This window comes from Taudactylus pleione, unplaced genomic scaffold (assembly GCF_031769625.1).
Source record: "Taudactylus pleione unplaced genomic scaffold, aTauple2 ptg001443l, whole genome shotgun sequence".
In the NCBI taxonomy this organism is placed as follows: Eukaryota; Metazoa; Chordata; class Amphibia; order Anura; family Myobatrachidae; genus Taudactylus; species Taudactylus pleione.
This window is the reverse complement of record NW_028285842.1, coordinates 114883-135117: the sequence shown is the minus strand read 5'-3', so window position 1 is coordinate 135117 and position 20235 is coordinate 114883. Positions and strand designations below refer to the sequence as shown.

At 44.0% G+C, this 20235-nt stretch overlaps 1 protein-coding gene across 1 annotated transcript in view; it reads left to right on the top strand.

The window, feature by feature from the left end:
* LOC148442585 (uncharacterized) overlaps window positions 1-3242 on the top strand; it is a 28784-nt gene extending 25542 nt beyond the window's left edge. Inside the window, exon 5 of the mRNA XM_088463759.1 lies at window positions 840-3242. Within this exon, the coding sequence (XP_088319885.1) occupies window positions 840-2815 (1976 nt within the window). The 3' untranslated portion in view covers window positions 2816-3242. The remainder of the gene's footprint in view (window positions 1-839) is intronic.
* Window positions 3243-20235: the final 16993 nt, after the last annotated feature.

The following is a 20235-nucleotide window of genomic DNA, read 5'->3' as shown; positions in this document are numbered from 1 at the left end:
GAAGTGAAAATCGCATCTTGCAATTCGCACCTAATAGGATTGACCCCTTAGATGGGCAGTCAAAGTTTTGGAGATTCAGACCTCGGATAATTTGACATGGTCATTACATTTCACACTTTATTGTTAAAATAAAAAAAAGCATAGCAACGCCTTTTCTTTTTGAGACAGCTAAGGGCGGCCTGTTTGAGTAAAGAAACCCTTATGGCATTACTGTACGGTATGGCAACTATACTGTCGCCGAGCGAGGTGCTCTCGGACATGTGGTTAGGACTGCACGTAGAGTGATCGGCGTGACTTTGCCTTGTATTCTGGATTTCTATGAGAAGAGGACTAAAGGTAAGTCATCCGAATTATAGGTTATTTGACACATTACCATCAGACAGAAGCTTTAGGACTGTGCTGTCCCGTACAAAGCGGTAATATAACAGATTTTTCCAACATTTGTACTTATGTTGAACTGGCAAAATGTACTGATGTAAGAAGGTATATTTGCTTTATAGTTACTTGAGGGTTTTTACTTGATATTTTATTGTTGTATTGTTTAATAACAAAAATGTGTATTATATTGTAAATATTATATTATAACCGTATTATTCTCACGTGTTTTAGCTGTAATTTTAGGCAACAATGGTATAATATTTTCCAGCACATTTTATAGCTGTATTATCACCACACATTGCTTTGATATTGCAAAGTAAATTCCATCGCAGATAATTACAATAAAGCTGTAGTCCCTACTCCATGCATAATGGATGGTAAAATAAGGACCTTTGACAACTGACTTTATTGTAAAATGAAAATCACTGGTGGTCATTCGTACATTATTTTATTCCCAACAGGTGGATGTTACAGCAGGAATATCTTGAAAGAAAATCTAATTTTATCTCCAGAATGTGAAATAAAAAATAATGACTTCAAACAAGATTCTCCAGGAGAAAACCCCATTACCCCAATTATACATCCAGTATCTCACAGTTCAGATGTATCACCTGATCCTGCTTATAATGAGGAATGTTTTCCTGGTACTTCTATTACAGCTCTTAGAGCAGATAAAGTATTTCCTTCTTCTATATATGCCAAATGTCTTACACAGAATAAAAAGCGTATTACTCCTAAGCCAGCTAAGGCAGGTGAGAGACCATTTCCATGTCCTGAGTGTGGGAAATGTTTTAAGTGGAAATCACATCTTGTTAGACATCAGAGAACTCATACAGGTGAGAAACCATTTCCATGTTCTGAGTGTGGGAAACATTTTACACGAAAATCATTTCTTGTTTTACATCAGAGAAGTCACACAGGTGTAGAGCTTATTTCATGTTCTGAGTGTGGTAAATGTTTTACACAGAATTCAGATCTTATTAGACATCAGAAACATCACACAGATGAGAAGCCATTTTCCTGCTCTGTGTGTGGGAAATGTTTTACACAGAAATCAAATCTCGATAGACATGAGAGAGGTCACAAAGGTGAGAGGCCATTTCCATGTTCTGAGTGTGGGAAATGTTTTACACGGAAATCAGTTCTTGTTAGACATCAGAGATGTCACACAGGTGAGAGGCCATTTTCATGCTTTGATTGTGGGAAATGTTTTACACAGAAATCAGTTCTTGTTTTACATCAAAGACATCACACAGGTAATAAACCATTTCCGTGTTCTGAGTGTGGGAAATGTTTTACACATAAATCAGTTCTTGTTTTACATCAGAGATCTCACTCAGGAGAGAGGCCATTTTCATGCTCTGAGTGTGGGAAATGTTTTAAACAGAAATCAATTCTTGTTCTACATCAGAGAAATCACACAGGTGAGAAGCCATTTTCATGTTCGGAGTGTGAGAAATGTTTTGCACAGAAATCAGATCTTGTTACACATCAGAAACGTCACAGAGATGAGAGGCCATTTTCCTGCTTTGTGTGTGGAAAATGTTTTACACGGAAGGAATTTCTTGTTAGACATCAGAGAATTCATACAGGTGAGAAACCATTTCCATGTTCTGAGTGTGGGAAATGTTTTACACGGAAATCAATTCTTGTTTCACATCAGAGAACTCACACAGGTGAGAAACCGTTCCCATGTTCTGAGTGTGGTAAATGTTTTACACGGAAGTCATTTCTTGTTAGACATCAGAGAAGCCACACAGGTGAGAGGCCATTTCCATGTTCTGAGTGTGGTAAATGTTTTACACGTAAATCACATCTTGTTTTACATCTGAGAACTCACACAGGTGAGAAACCATTTCCATGCTCTGAATGTGGGAAATGTTTTTCACGGAAATCAGATCTTGTTTTTCATGAGAGAAGTCACACAGGTGTAATCCTAATTTCATGTTCTGAGTGTGGGAAATGTTTTACAAAGAAATCACATCTTGTAAGACATCAGCGAAGTCATACAGGTGAGAAACCATTTCCATGTTCTGAGTGTGGCAAATGTTTTACACGTAATTCATTTCTTGTTAGACATCAGAAAAGTCACACAGGTGAAAAGCCATTTCCATGTTCTGAGTGTGGGAAGTGTTATACACTGAAATCAGATCTTGTTACGCATCAGAGAACTCATACAGAGGAGAAACCATTTCCATGTTCTGAGTGTGGGAAATGTTTTGCACGACAATCTCTTCTTGTTAGACATCAGAGAGGTCACACAGGTGAGAGGCCATTTCCATGTTCTGATTGTGGGAAATGTTTTACACAAAAATCAGTTCTTGTTACACATCAGAGAAGTCACACCGGTGAGAAGCCATTTTCATGTTCTAAGTGTGGGAAATGTTTTACACAGAAATCAAATCTTGTTTCACATAAACGACTTCACACAGATTAGCTATAAAGTATTTCTCTACACCCGGGCTCTTTGCTGACACCTGATGCTTCTTTTTCGTGATCCAGAAAGTTGAATGGTAATAGCATGTAATACTGTCCTTATTGTATTTTTGTGTTATTTTACTTGCATGTATTTTGTAAGGAGAGTTACTCTGCAGTGTGTATTGCATGTGTATAGCAGTTTTTGGAATTGGATCATTCGAATTCCAGTATTGGGAGTCGAGGGACTGAATGTTTGTCATCTGCTAATTTAGCAGATTTTAATGATGCTTATCTATTCAATATGTCTGTGCTTGAGTTCTGATGAATATACAGATATATGTAACACACAGATTGTGTATCCAACCAGTTTCACATAACCAATTTTTTGTTACTGTTCATATTGTTTTATACTCATGTACATAAAAAAAACCTAAAATGTCCAGTTACCATGTTTGGACTAATTATTTCCATCAAGGAATTGGATCACTTCCACTACAAAGCTCTCACATAACAGCAATGACTCCTTGATACAGACTCGGTTGAGGTGAAATGTGTCAAACTTTCTCTGTGTTTTTTTTTTATCTGTTGTTACAAATCACTTGCACAGTTTCCCTGATTGATCTATGAATATTTTGATACATCGATTTCTTGAGACAGTCACATCTTATTACTCTCTGTGTGAATACCAGTTTAATTCTTACATGCTAACAGCGTATACACTAGAAGTGGTCACCTGGGCGTTGCAGAATAAGGATACATCTCCAAGTAAACTTGTCCTAAATCTCTGCAAGTTCAGAAATGGTCCCACTACATTTTTTTTTTCAGCTGAGTAAAAATCCTCTTCACATTTTTAATAAGTATTTTTATCCAAAGAGGAGTATGTATGAGCTGAATGTAGATACTGAATGAGAAGGATGTTGGAATCTAGTGGGAAGGCTGTGTCACATAACTGCTCAGACCTTCAGTTGCATAGACTTAAGCACACTCTCTAGAAAGTGCTAAATCTGCAGCTAACCACAGGGTGTGATGGCACCATATCTGTATTGTACAAGGAACACGTGCACTTAAGCATCAACATTAATGGTCAAAATTTCACTTTTACCTGTTTAAGTGGAAGAATTACAACAGTTTTTAAAATCTGTCATCCTGTGTAAGAAGCCTTAAATCAACTTATGAAAACAAAGTTTTTAGTTAATGGAATGTCATAGCTTTTTTAAAGTTAATATATTTATGCTTTAAAATTTAGAAACAGAGAATTTGACAAACCCCGGCCCTCCTGCTTTTCCCTCTCACCCCACCATCTGCCCATCAATTCTTTTAATGTTACGGAGTACAGCTCAATGAGGACTGGATATGGGTCTGCAGGGCAGTGATGGCAAAATAGGTGGAAAGTCAGTGAGGAAATGGTATCAGGAAATGGGGAGCGCAGGGTAGCAATAACAGGATCATATCTGTTTTGGCAGGACATTAGGTGTTGCCGTGCATTGACCTAGGATGATTGGACAGAGAGGGGCCAAACATAACAGGACATGGGGGTGCAGAATGGGATAATGACATGGGGGCACAGGCGAGGATGACAAGAATTGGGTCTACTATGGGATGACAGGACATGGGGGTGTAAAACAGGATGATCGGACATGGGGCCAAACAACAGGACATGGGTGCAGATCATGATGACAGGACAAGACATGGGGGTACATAATGGGATGGCAGGGGTCACAGAATGGGATAACGACATGGGTGCAGAATGGGATGACAGGGGTCAGAGAATGGGATAACAGGACATGGGTGCAGAATGGGATGACGGGTCAGAGAATGGGATAACAGGACATGGGTGCAGAATGGGATGACGGGTCAGAGAATGGGATAACAGGACATGGGTGCAGAATGGGATGATGGGTCAGAGAATGGGATGACAGGACATGGGTGCAGAATGGGATGACAGGACATGGGGGAAGCAGAATAGGTCCATACATGGAGGTGCATATTGGGATAATGACATGGGGGCACAGATTGCGTTCACAGGACTTGGGGGTGGAGAACGGAATGACGACATGGGTGGTGCAGAAAATATTAAGTATCGCCCTAATATACCGTGGAGAGACCGCAGTGCATATCTCCATTTTTATTAACATCTACAGCCCCAATATCTTTCTGTGGGAGCTACAAAGCTGTCATTTACCAAGGTTTGGCCCCAGGTGCTAACACCGAAGATGTCGTTAGGCCTGTGGGGGGTATTTCATGAAATTTACCTGGAGAGGGTTCCTCCAGAATCTTCCCCGGCAATGTACGCCGCACATGCATGGTCAGGAGACCACGTAAGCACAGTGGCACTGTGGGGGTCTTAATGGATGCATTAATTTCACTTTGAACACATTGCAGGGACAGGCTGTTTTCCAGGACCCCTGTCCCTTTTCAGAACCCATCCTCAATATATCTCCAGTGTGGTATAAGCTGCAGCTGCATTATACACAGACATAATATAGACCCAGAGGTTGTCCATTGCTGAAGTGGCTGCATGCCTGTGTACTCCATAGGTTCATGTACTGAAATGATTTGGATAAAAAACAGCTTCCTTTAAGTTCTTTTTTTAAATCGCCCCTTTATGTACTGACCTGACATTTTACTCCAGTACCTGTAATCATTCCTGCTGTATTTTTAATGTAAAGCATCTTGTTCTAATCAAGTTTTTAAACAAGTAAGAAGTATATCTATTGAGCATGTAGCTGTGAGAACTATTATGGTTTTATAAACAGACTCCTGTTGTAATGTGTTAGACCAGAGGTTCCCAAACTCCGCCAGGACAAGCTTCCGAATGCACAAAAAGTATATTTACAAACAACATTTACATTTTTTCAAAGTATTCACCAGAGGAGTCTATGCAAAGTTGCGTATGCTCAAATCACTTGGCGAAACAGCTGGACCAGTCTGAAGCAGGTATGTCTTCTACCTGCTGGATGACAGTCTCCACTGCAGCTTTTGGTTACTCAATACGAATCCCATGCATCCCGTGATTGATTTCTGGGAACATGAACAAGTTACAAGGGGCCAGGAAGGATGACCAAGCTCCTGAATGTGTTCATTTGACCAAAAAATCCGCCACTGCCCTGGACTTGTGAGCAGGTGCATTGTCATGATGGAGAAGGGCACCACAAGCGCGAGATCTTGGACAGCGCCTGAAAATGGCTTCCAGCACTTGCGGCAGGCATTGGTTGGCGTACCAGTTCCCAGTGATGGTGTATGAGTGGTACGGTAGCTAGATGACTACGAAACATCAGAACTCTTTCAACTGGGCTGACTTGTTTGGTCTCGGGGTCAAGATCCAGGACTTAATACCACTGATAAACTCCCAGAATTTAAATGACCACTATCAAACTTGGCCAGCATATTGTGGCACCAAGTTACCCAAGCCTTCTGCTTGTGAGTCAGCTGATGGAGCACCAAGCATCCAGAAAACTTGCTTAGGCCAAGCTTTTCCTGAACGGATGGATCCCGATGAGATGCCTATCTCCTCTAACTAGGCCACATCAACTATGGCCCACACGGCAACATTAGCCTCGGTGATGGTGGACACAGGTTGGCTACAGCACTGCTTGTCTTCCAGAGACTGGTTCACATGCCAAAATTCTGCAAACCACTCAAACACCCCAAAAGCAGCTCCCCGTTGGTCAAATCTTTCCTGCTGTCGCAGACCACTCTTGTACTCATGGAAGATCATGGCTCTCCAGTCGCCTCTGTTGAGCTCTATAATGAGTTTGTGAAGGACTTGAACAAGCTGACTTCAGTGTGCAATGCAGCTTATATACAGTTCTATGCCCTGAAATTTGACAAGAATTTTAGTCAGAGATCACAGTTCACAACCAGTCAGTGTCTACCTATATCCGAAAACTTATTGCAGACATCATCTTCCTCTATATCTCCTGCCTTCATATCAGACACGTCTCTTCTCCCTCTGTATCTTCTTCCTTATGATGTCTTATTATCAGTAACATGTCTCTACTTCCATATACTCTACCTTAATATTATTCAGATCTTCACCCTAATAAACCCATACGATAATAAATGACAGTTTCATAATTTCTGATTTAAGTGATATAAAGTCACTTAGCTCTAAGATGAAAGCTGTGAAATAGCTGAAACTCATTGGAGTTAAACTAATCAGAACAAGGACCCCCATATACAATTATTCTCTGCCAGAGTAAACTAATCTCTAAAAGTATTGCTACACCCCCTAAGTAGGCCAAAAACATCAAATGAATTGAGATTAAACAATACTAACAGTGTATATAAGCACAAAGCTGTATACAGATCATAAAGAGCTCTGGTATATTATATTGTGAGATCCTAAATCCAATTTAACTGATTCTCCAATGGGATCCTTGGATTCTCCTCTGTACAGTCCTGTAAATAAAGAAGACAGGGACATCTCTCTGGGGTATCCATCCTGGATTATTTGTAGGAGACACAGTCGATCATTTCAATTACCCTGGAGTCCCCTCGCTGCCCGAGAAAGTGCGGCTATATACTTATACCGGACATGCAGATATATATATACTTATATCGGACTCGCAGATGTCTGTTCGCAGCCTTATAGGGCTTAATAAAAAAACAGGAGTCCAGGGCAAGAACTTGTCAAGAGGAGTGTGAGTTCCGGTGGCTTTGGCTGCATGTACATGCTATTACAACGGCAATTCAACCCCCCACGTAGCTAATTAAATTGACCCCAGTGGCTGAATACATGATTTATAACAGATTATGGGCCTGATTCAGAGCCGCTCGTAAGCGGCCGCTCGCTCGCTCCGAGCGATGTTCACACATCTGCGCATGCGTATGGGTCATAATAATGCGCATGCGCCAACCATTGCGGTCGGAAATCGTCTGTTCGCAAAATAGCGAGTGCCTGCTAATTTGAGTGACAGGATGAGGCGTTTGTGGGTGGTAACGGGAAGGTGCTTGAAAACGGGGAGTGGAGATCCGAACGCAGGCGTGCCAAATGGTCAAAACGGGCGTTTTAAGGGTGTGCATAATTAACAAAGCAGCGTCATCGGCCACGTCACTTGATTGTTTCTTAGCCTGAACTGTTCGCATGATTGCAGTAGGAAAATTCAACCACAAGCACTGCGAGCAGTTCATACGCCTTTTCGATGTACTCGATTAATCTAATAAATAGTGGAGATGACGTAGGATGCGAGCGGCCAGGGGGCGTCTTTACAAAATAGCGAGCGCATATTTTGTTCGCTCGCTCAGACATAGAGGCGTCAACAGACCGCAAAGAGCGAGTGCTCTATTTAAATATCCGGCCCCTTTTTCTGAACGAGCGAGCGCAAATAGCGTCCGGCTCTGAATGAGGTCCTATGTGTGCATTTATGTAGCTTTCACAACTGCTCTCCCCTGTATAATAAATGACAGTCTCTTCTTATCCAGTGATGTGAGGGGACAGAGCTTCTCCATCATCACATCCTTGTACAGACCCCTCTGTTCCTCTATATACTCCCCCTTCTGCATAGAGACATAGACAGTGACATCCTGACACCTTATAGGAACCTGACACACACAATGACAGTCATCACCCAGACACATCCCCTGGTGTTACTGTATAATGTCCCATTCCCAGCAGTCACCTCTCCAGTCATCACCCAGACACATTCCCTGGTGTTACTGTATAATGTCCCATTCCCAGCAGTCGCCTCTCCAGTCATCACCCAGACACATCCCCTGGTGTTACTGTATAATGTCCCAATCCCAGCAGTCGCCTCTCCAGTCATCACCCAGACACATCCCCTGGTGTTACTGTATAATATCCCATTCCCAGCAGTCGCCTCTCCAGTCATCACCCAGACACATCCCCGGTGTTACTGTATAATGTCCCATTCCCAACAGTCGCCTCTCCAGTCATCACCCAGACACATCCCCTGGTGTTACTGTATAATGTCCCATTCCCAGCAGTCGCCTCCCCGGTCATCACCCAGACACATCCCCTGGTGTTACTGTATAATGTCCCATTCCCAGCAGTCGCCTCTCCAGTCATCACCCAGACACATCCCCTGGTGTTACTGTATAATGTCCCATTCCCAGCAGTCGCCTCTCCAGTCATCACCCAGACACATCCCCTGGTGTTACTGTATAATGTCCCATTCCCAGCAGTCGCCTCTCCAGTCATCACCCAGACACATCCCCTGGTGTTACTGTATAATGTCCCATTCCCAGCAGTCGCCTCCCCGGTCATCACCCAGACACATCCCCTGGTGTTACTGTATAATGTCCCATTCCCAGCAGTCGCCTCTCCAGTCATCACCCAGACACATCCCCTGGTGTTACTGTATAATGTCCCATTCCCAGCAGTCGCCTCTCCAGTCATCACCCAGACACATCCCCTGGTGTTACTGTATAATGTCCCATTCCCAGCAGTCGCCTCTCCAGTCATCACCCAGACACATCCCCTGGTGTTACTGTATAATGTCCCATTCCCAGCAGTCGCCTCTCCAGTCATCACCCAGACACATCCCCTGGTGTTACTGTATAATGTCCCATTCCCAGCAGTCCCCTCTCCAGTCATCACCCAGACACATCCCCTGGTGTTACTGTATAATGTCCCATTCCCAGCAGTCACCTCTCCAGTCATCACCCAGACACATCCCCTGGTGTTACTGTATAATGTCCCATTCCCAGCAGTCACCTCTCCAGTCAACACCCAGACACATCCCCCGGTGTTACTGTATAATGTCCCATTCCCAGCAGTCTCCTCTCCAGTCATCACCCAGACACATCCCCGGTGTTACTGTATAATGTCCCATTCCCAGCAGTCACCTCTCCAGTCATCACCCAGACACATCCCCTGGTGTTACTGTATAATGTCCCATTCCCAGCAGTCACCTCCCCAGTCATCACCCAGACACATCCCCTGGTGTTACTGTATAATGTCCCATTCCCAGCAGTCACCTCTCCAGTCATCACCCAGACACATCCCCTGGTGTTACTGTATAATGTCCCATTCCCAGCAGTCACCTCTGCAGTCAGCAGCTGAATTATCTTGTTGGTGAGTTCCAGGATCTTCTGGTCATTGTGTCTCTTATGTATCAGTGACAGAGGTGGAGGCATCATGATGGGGCTCTGGGTCCTGTCCAGTCCTCCTGACAAATGGGGTCGGCTGCTGGGTGTCTCATACTTACTTGATGTCTTCACTACTGTGTAATCCTGTGTATTTAAAAGTACATTAACAATAACTACATACACTCCCAGATCCCCTTACCTCCCCAGTCATGTCCCTGTATTATTACATTAGATATATGTGATGTCACTGTGACACTCCCAGACCCCTCACCTTCCCAGTGTGTGCTGGGAGCTGTGTTATTCCCCATCATATATCACTTTACAGTTCCCTCTCCCCTATATAATAATAATCCCACATATCAGTGTGTGCTGGGAGCTGTGTTATCCCCCCTCATATATCACTGTACAGTCCCCTCTCCTGTATATAATAATAATACCACATATCAGTGTGTGCTGGGAGCTGTGTTATTCCCCCTCATATATTACTGTACAGTCCTCTCATCCCTATATAATAATAATACCACATATCAGTGTGTCCTGGGAGCTGTGTTATTCCCCCTCATATATTACTGTACAGTCCTCTCATCCCTATATAATAATAATACCATATATCAGTGTGTGCTGGAAGCTGTGTTATTCCCCCTCATATATTACTGTACAGTCCTCTCATCCCTATATAATAATAATACCATATATCAGTGTGTGCTGGGAACTGTGTTATTCCCCCTCATATATTACTGTACAGTCCCCTCTCCTATTTAATAATAATAGCACATATCAGTGTGTGCTGGGAGCTGTGTTATTCCCCCTCATATATCACTGTACGGTCCCCTCTCCCCTATATAATAATAATACCACATATCAGTGTGTGCTGGAAGCTGTGTTATTCCCCCTCATATATTACTGTACAGTCCTCTCATCCCTATATAATAATAATACCACATATCAGTGTGTGCTGGGAGCTGTGTTATTCCCTCTTATATCACTGTACAGTCCCCTCTCCCCTATATAATAATAATACCACATATCAGTGTGTGCTGGGAGCTGTGTTATTCCCCTTCATATATCACTGTACGGTCCCCTCTCCCCTATGTAATAATAATACCACATATCAGTGTGTGCTGGGAGCTGTGTTATTCCCCCTCATATATCACTGTACGGTCCCCTCTCCCCTATATAATAATAATACCACATACCAGTGTGTGCTGGGAGCTGTGTTATTCCCCCTCATATATTACTGTACAGTCTTCTCATCCCTATATAATAATAATACCATATATCAGTGTGTGCTGGGAGCTGTGTTATTTCCCCTCATATATCACTGTACAGTCCCCTCTCCTGTATATAATAATACCACATATCAGCATGTGCTGGGAGCTGTGTTATTCCCCCTCATATATTACTGTACAGTCCTCTCTCCCCTATATAATAATAATACCACATATCAGTGTGTGTTGGGAACTATGCTATTCCCATACTTACAACAAAGGCAGACAGTTCTCTTTCTTGGGGCACTCAACCTACTATTTATACAAAAAGATTTTTTATAGTATATCACACTAAAAATGACCAAATGGTCATCTGACACATATAATCAAGAATAATACACAAAACATAATAAAATTAGTCAATATAAGTCCTGGCCATGCCAGGACCAATTCACCTTTAGAAATGACCTGTCACATGACAGGAGACATACATAATGAGTGTCTCTGTTATAATTCTGTCAATCATGACACAATGGTCAAAATTATGGTGAAAATATATACATGTAATCACAGAATTTAGGTGTAAATTACCCTCTGTATAAAAAGTCTTCGGCCATCCAATCAATATGCTATTGCCTGAGAGTGTTATCATGCATAATAATACAATCAGAAATTCATGACATAACTATGTATATTAGTATATATATGAGTATATATATATATATATATATATATATATGAGAAGAAGATACCAATTCCCGTCAGACAACTGGCACAGTGGAGGTTTTTATTTTCATATATACTGATATTAAAATGGACTGGCAGATACTCATGCATATATATATTATATATATATATATATATATATATTATATATATATATAAAATCAGCCTGACAGCCTTAAAACACAGCCACGCAGCTGAAAGTTCTAATTAGCCTCCTGCGAAGCTAACAGTCCAAAAAGCTACTAGCACAAACATCTTACTGAGGTTTCCAAACACATAGGTCAGGTATTTAGGGCAAATATATCTGCCTTCCACTATGATGCCAGTGACCTTGTCAAAAAATATATATATATTATATATATATATATATATACATATATATATATATATATATATATATATATATATACACACCTATATAATCCTATTGGTCCACACTCGCTCCATCTTATTTAATTAAGGAGTGCACTCACCAGACTTGAAAATTCATCAGCTTTTATTACATGGCTTACAAGAGAACACAGCTAGCCCATCGACATTTCGGTCTTCTCCCAGACCTTTGTCAAGATAATCACACACTGTCCTCTTTGCCTTATTTATACTAAGTGATCAAGTATCCCACCCACAATTATTAATGTGTACACCCACTCTTCTGTAGCTCATTAATGGCTTGTCTGGTAGCTTATTTTATAACCACAGACCCAATATCTAAAAATAAACTACCAGACAAGCCATTGGTAAGCTACAGAAGAGGCTCTAATCTTAAGGACCTTCTCATGCGCCCGGAACTTTATCCACAAAGTACCCAAGAAAACATGGCTCACAAAGGAGAAGTATGGTTGCTTCAAATCTTCTGGATGCACAACACGCAGGGGGACGCTCACAGGTGACGTGTTTCACCACCCACATACGGGACGTAAAGTGAAGATTAAACATCGTGTTACTTGCACGTGTGATCATCGTCCCCTTTCGTGAATGGATGGCGAATCAAGGTTCCTCCATCAGGTCAGCTACTGAGAATGGTGTGACAGATAAACCAGTGGTGAAACATTTTATGGAGGCTCGCCACCCTTTAGTGTCACTAAAATGTATGGTGATTGACTTTATCCCTCCACCCTCGAGGGGTGGTGATTGAGCGAGAATGTTGTTGCACAGAGAAGCATTATGGCTCCAGGGAATAGATATGCCAGGGAGCCTGAACGACTCGATTCATTATGGAATTTTTCTGGATTAACTGGCTGGAGTTATTTGGTCTAACGAAATTTTATTTTATTTTGTGATATTTTTTTTCTTTATTCTATATTTAAAAAAATAAATAAACAGATTTTTCAATTTTTTTACTTTTATTTTAATTTTTTATTATTTTTTATTTAAATTTTAGTGTTGTCTTTCGGTGGGTTGAAAGTAACAGAACAATATAATATTTTTAATTCAAATGTTAATGCCACTACATAAAAGTTTTTTTTACATACAGATATCAGTCTATATAAATGTGTGGAAACAGTAATTAACTACTAGTTTCTAAGGGTATTGATACCTGGTACATGAACAGTGTTGTAACATACTTTACCGGCTCCAACTACATAGATTCTGCTTGATGGAACTGATAAATGGAAATAGTGGTAGATATATTGAGTATTTGATTATCGGTTGCTTGGCAACCTGTTTTGATAACATTCACTTGTTGCCTGATATCAGTGATTATCGGACGGAGCCGAGATCACATGATCATTACATAGACAATAGTAGCGTGGGGTCCGGCACCGGAATTACATGCAACAGCCTCGCGTGTCATTCTACGGTTAGAGCAGACTTCCTGCCGGCTGACAGGAAGTGCGGCCGTGGCCATTGTGAGACGATATACAGGTTGAGTCTCCCATATCCAATATGCTTGGGACCAGAAGTGTTTTGGATATCGGAGTATTCCGTATTTTGGAATATTTGCATACCATAATGAGATATTACGGTAATGGGAGCCAAATCTAGACACAAGACCTCACAGCAGCAAATGTCACAGGGTGGGAAAACAAATACATATTGTGCTAAATCTAGGGGTGTCACATATTGTGCTAAATCTAGGGGTGTCACATATTGTGCTAAATCTAGGGGTGTAGAAAGCCAGGTCAGGACCAATTTTTAAGGGGGCGTGGCTTAATTGTGGAAGACGTGGTCACGCCCCTTTAAAAACAACCTTTTTTCTGCGCTGGGGAGGGGGGCGCTATGAGTCCCTCAGCCCAGCGCAAAGGTGTGTGTGGGGGGGCACGATCAGTGCGATCGCTCCCCCCTGAGAGGCAGAGGAGAGGAGACTGCCGCTGTGGGCTGGGCTGCCTGTGAGGTACTGTAAGAGGGAAAGGAAGCCTGGCCCAGGTCATTAGTACCCGCCCCCCTCCTCTCAGCAACCCTGGCTAAATCCCCCATAAACCCAGGACCCCTGCTACCAAGTAATCCAATTGTAATTCATCCATATGAAATGCCAGGCCTGCATACGGTACATGAACTGAATGTATCCATCATTATGGAGGGAATAGGTAAATACCCACCTACCTGAGGACACTGTGGAGACTGGCGTTGCTGGATGCTGCCATGCTGGATGACAGGTGTAGTATTGAGAGAGATGCAGCAGGTAAGGGACCTCTTCTAGCCCGTGATAATACAGTGGAAGGAGGGGCGTCTTTAGAGAGGAGGGGGCCCATGTGCATTCCCTGTCCGGGGCCCCCTCCTCTCTTCCCGGCGGCTGGCAGCCGTCTGATGCGGTTGGCCGGCCACCAGAGCACTAGAAGACTCTGGGCACTAGAGTGTGCCCGGAGTCTATTGCGGGTTTGGTACAGCGCTTTTACCCGGCGCGGGCCCTTGGAGAGGTAAGTTTTAAATAATATGGGTGCAGGGTGTGCGGTCCGGGCCCCTCCTGGACCCGGGGGCCCGTGTGCACCGCACACCTTGCACCCATTATAGATACGCCCCTGAGTGGAAGATACACAGACTGAGTGCCGCCCCTAGCTCTACCAGTCGGCACTTCCTGCTCTGACATGCCTGCTGTTAATTCAAGCACCCTGTCTGCAGATGGGGTCTATGTACCAAGCCTTGGAGGGAGATAATGTACCGGCCAATCAGCTCTTAACTGTCACTTTACAGGCTGTGCTTGAACAATGACAGCTAGGAGCTGATTGGTTGGTACTTTATTTCCACCCACGTTATCTCTCTTCGGCCGCGATTCAATTCAGCGCGCTGTTAAGTCGGAGAATGGCGGCTCTCGCGACTTAGCCTGTTTAGTCACGAGAACCGGCATTCTCCAACTAATGTGCCGGCCGCGGGGCTGTTAGCGCCACATTAAGCCGGCAAACAGCCGTGCGGCCGGCACTTTTGTCGGATTTCTCCTCGCACCCACAGGAGGGTGCTGGAGTCCAGGACAGTGGTTTCGCTACGGGTCGCCATTCAGCTTATACGCACGCACCGCAGTTGCTAATATTTATTTATTATTTATTATTACCAGTTATTTATATAGCGCACACATATTCCGCAGCGCTTTACAGAGAGAATATTTGGCCATTCACATCAGTCCCTGCCCCAGTGGAGCTTACACTCTATATTCCCTATCACATGCTCACACACATACACACTAGGGGGTAAATTTACTAAAGTGAGAGTTTTTAGAAGTGAGTTTTAAAAGTGATGTTGCCCATAGCAACCAATCAGATTCTACTTAACATTTACCTAGCACCTTCTAGAAGATAATAGCTAGAATCTGGTTGCTATGGGCAACATCACTTTTAAAACTCACTTCTAAAAACTCTCATTTTAGTAAATTTACCCCTAGGGGTAATTTTGTTGGGAGCCAATTAACCTATCAGTATATATTTGTAGTGTGGGAGGAAACCCACGCAAGCACAGGGAGAATATACAAACTCCACACAGTTAGGGCTATACATAGGGAGGACCTCTACTGTGGGCTCTGTATAAGGGGCACTACTGGAGTCTCTGGATAGGTTGGGACCACTTCTGGGGGCTCTGTATAAAGGGCAGAACTGGAAGCACTGAATAGGGGGAACACTACTGGGGGCACTGCATAGGGGGGCACTGTATAAGGGGCACTACTGGGGGCACAGGGGACACTGCAGAAGGGACACCACTACTGGGGCCACGGTATAAGGGGCAGTACTGGGAGCACTGCATAGGGGGACCACGACTGGGGGCACTGCTTAGGGGGGCACTGTATAAGGGGCACTACTGGTAGCACTGCATAGGGGGACCACTACTAGACTCACTGCATAAGGGGGCACTGTATAAGGGGCACTACTGGGGGCACAAGAGACACTGCATAAGGGACACTACTGGGGGCACTGCATAAGGGGCACTACTACAGGGGGCACTGCATAAGGGGCAATACTACAGTGGGCATTGCAAGAGGGTCACTACTACTGGGGGCAGTAAGGTGCACATGGAATAGAAAGGAATGTTCCCAGAGTGAGGAGAAACTGCTGACACAATTTTTTTTCAGTGGCCACGCCCCTTGTTGCATTTGGCCATGCCCACTTTTTCGATGCTCGCACATAATTGGGGGGGGGTGCACCATTTTTTTAAACTTGCCCTGGGCTCCAAGTACCCTAGTTACACCACTGCCCTGCTCCAACCCATGTCAGTACCTCAGTGATAAACTACCAACCTGTGTTTGAAAAATTACAGGAGCTGATTGGTTGGTAGTTTATCACTCTCCAATTTATCACTTTCCAGAGCTCAGTACATATCCCCCTTGAGATAGAACCAGGATGAGGAGAGAGCAGGAATTCCCTGTGACATTATCGACCAGATAAACAGCACAGACAACACTTTATATGGCTATGTCCATCCCGGGATCTCCAGGAATGGTGCTTCACCTCCTGCCCCAGTCCCCCATCTATCTGGTCTCTGGGGGTAGCAGCAGGGCCAAGGGCATCGGTGCAGGGGCAACCAGGGCTGGTGGTCCGAATGTGTGGCCGCTGGGGTGAGTGCCGACAAAAGATTATTAGGGAGAAATGGGTGTCTGACATCAGGAGGGGGCAGTACTGGTGGTATAAAAAAATACTCCAAAAGAAGCTGCCTAACCAGCCTCATTCACAAATCTAAGCTGGCACATGTGGCAGCGAGTCCAAAGATACTACACACTGTGTATGGGAGGAGACCCCTGTGTGTGACAGCCGTTGCCAGGAGGACCCTGCTGTGTGTCACTGCTACCACTCAGAATGGGCTGTACAGTACAGATAGCTGCTGGGGGTCCAGGGTATTCACAGTGTACGGGAAGCTGCGGGTACTCACATACTGCCGTGACAGTACAGAGAGCCCCCCTGCTGTGTGTCACTGCTACCACTGAGAAACGGGCAGTACAGATAGCTGCTGGGGGTCCAGGGTATTCACAGTGTGCGGGAAGCTGCAGGTACTCACATACTGCCGTGACAGTACAGAGAACCCCCCTGCTGTGTGTCACTGCTATCACTGAGAACGGGCAGTACAGATAGCTGCTGGGGGTCCAGGGTATTCACAGTTTGCAGTATATATAAAAGCAGTCGCAGAGATTGAAGGATATCAGTTTTAAACTCAAGCCAATACACAAAATTATTAATAATATATATTATTTATTAATAATAAAATAAGAAACAAACACACATGTGATCTGGCATGATCCACAATAAAAATTTATATTGTTGAACCAATGTATAACTATACATACAACATGAAAGTCAAAACTACAATAATGATCTCAGGAGAGGGTTCAAGTTGTATAATGGAGCTGGAGAATGGAAAAATGTACATATATTGATAAATACGGTATTGCAGGCTCCTGTATGTGAGGGGCTAATTGAGCAGCAAATCCCAATAGTGTTACCTGCAGACTCCAATCCTTTAGTGCACAGTTGAAGAGGGTGAAGGGACCCTAGTACCCAGCAGGTACTGCACTCAACCCGGCCGGCGGGGAGCGACTTATGTGTCGATGGATCAATCCTGCAAATGGGGTGCTGTAATGTGGGGATGTTGCCTCCGTACCGTCCGATCTGCTCCAGCAGTGCAAGTGGGTGGGCAGGTATGTAGAGGATCCCCCAGAGCATACCTGGTGCTCCTCTTGTGTAAACTATGCGCCGTCAGGTGTACAGCAAACTCCGTCCTTCCAGCTCCCACGCACCTAGACTTGCTGTGCGGGCAGGAGCGTAACAGCCGTCACCTGATACCTTGTTTGGCGGGTGCAATAGGAGTCGTTGCCAGGTAAGATAGGTCAGATGGAGCAGTGTAGCGATTCAGATGAGCCGTATCCTAAAGATCTTGAGCGACGATAGAGCGCCTACGCGTTTCGACGTCACATGGGCGTCTTTGTCAAAGCAAATACTATGTGATCTGTTTCCAGTGTTTAAATAGCATTCTTACTTAGGCCCTGATTCAGAGCCGGACGCTCTGACAGAGCGCTCGCTCTGAATCAGGGCCGGTCTTTTTTTTTTTTTTAGAACGGCCTCCTGGCCGCTCGCATAGCTGTGGGTGACCACCCACAGCTATAGCGAGCGGCCAGGAAGATGGTCGCGATGGTCAAGACCATCAAGACCATCGGGCTTGCGACGAGACCCTTGTAGTAGGGGCTCATGGCCGCAACCCCCAGAGAGATTTCGTGATGTCAGTGGGGCCGCCCCCAAACGGAGGCTTTCACATGGGAACGCCTCCGTTTGGGCAGCCACTCCCCCGGGCCCGCCCACCAAAGAGGGCGTGCTGCCACTCAACATCGAAAGCAAGCCCCCTTTGGAGTGAGACCCGGAGCGACGGTTTGGCCGTCGCTATCCGGGTCTCGCGCATGCGCACGACGGAGCCGGCTCCATCGTGCGCATGCGCACTAGGCCACCATCGACCCGCTTGCGAGCGCATAGCGCTCACGAGCGGGTCTGAATCAGGCCCTTAGCCTGATCTGATTCAGCTTTATACACTTAAACCATTGTCTTGAGTCATTTTCTTTACTTTAAAAGGAATCGGTGAGAGATTTAAAAAGGAGACAATGTGTAACCATTATTAAACTACTATATATGTCCATTAAATAAACTCTAAAATAAGATACACACATATGCATTTGTCTAAAAATATATGTACATAACCAATTCATGGATTCATTAATACTATATCATTACATTTTCCATTTTATTCATTAATCACCTATCCTCATATGCCCTTAAGGGGAATTTTTAGTCTGGATATAATATCCCAAACTTTTATCTAAAGAAGAGAACATGCATTTTTTATATGTGTGTGTGTTCACTTCACACATCTGAATCACATATGTGAACCAAAAATGATTAACATAGACACAAACAAAATAATACCCCTTTTACACCAGAGCAAAAACCTGGGTTTTTGCTGGGTCTACCCGGGTCGCAGCTCAGTGTAAAAGGGTCTCTGAAAAATAACCGGGTCAAGTAACCCAGCAATCCAACCCAGGAGGTAGCTACCAGGGTTGGACCCAGGATGGACCCGGGTAATGGTGCAGTGTAAACGGTGCAACCCGGGTTATCTGACCTGGGTCATGCCTAAAGTGAGCTGATTGGTGGTTGTGGAGCAGTCACCTCCCACTTTTTATGACCTCACAGGTTTAGCAAGGCAGACCTTAGTTCAGTGTGAGCAGGGCTGACCTGGGAGTAACCCAGATCGAAGGTGCAGTGTAAATGGGTCTGACCAGGGTTGGAACCATGTCCAAAACCCAAGGTCGGACCTGGGTTTTTGGTGGAAAAGAGGTATTAATGAGTGACTGTACCCTGGTCTCTCAGCTTTACACTTGAGAAATCATATTGCTACTGGAGACACTAGATGTATTAGCATGCAATCATGTGCGTAAGTATCCACATCCTGGTGATAAGTGAGTGGATATAGATAGAGTACAAATGTCCTTCTGTTGGTAACATATAGAATTACAATAAATTGGGAAATAGAGATTATCAATTACCCTAGATGCAAATATAGGAAAGGAGGATATGTAATATATGGTTGAAGATGTATCGAAAATGATGGGTGAGAGCAATATGGATGATAAATATGATCATACATGTACACATATATATATAGGAATCAACTAAATGAATAATAGAAATAAACATGTATATATATACACATATAAACATATATACAAAACACAAAAAAAATATGTATACATAGATAATAAACAAGAGAAAGAAAGAAAGCTGCGGGTACTCACATACTGCCGTGACAGTAGAGAGAACCCCCCTGCTGTGTGTCACTGCTACCACTGAGAACGGGCAGTACAGATAGCTGCTGGGGGTCCAGGGTATTCACAGTGTGCGGGAAGCTGCGGGTACTCACATACTGCTGTGACAGTACAGAGAACCCCCCTACTGTGTGTCACTCCTACCACTGAGAACGGGCAGTACAGATAGCTGCTGGGGGTCCAGGGTATTCAGAGTGTGCGGGAAGCTGCGGGTACTCACATACTGCCGTCACA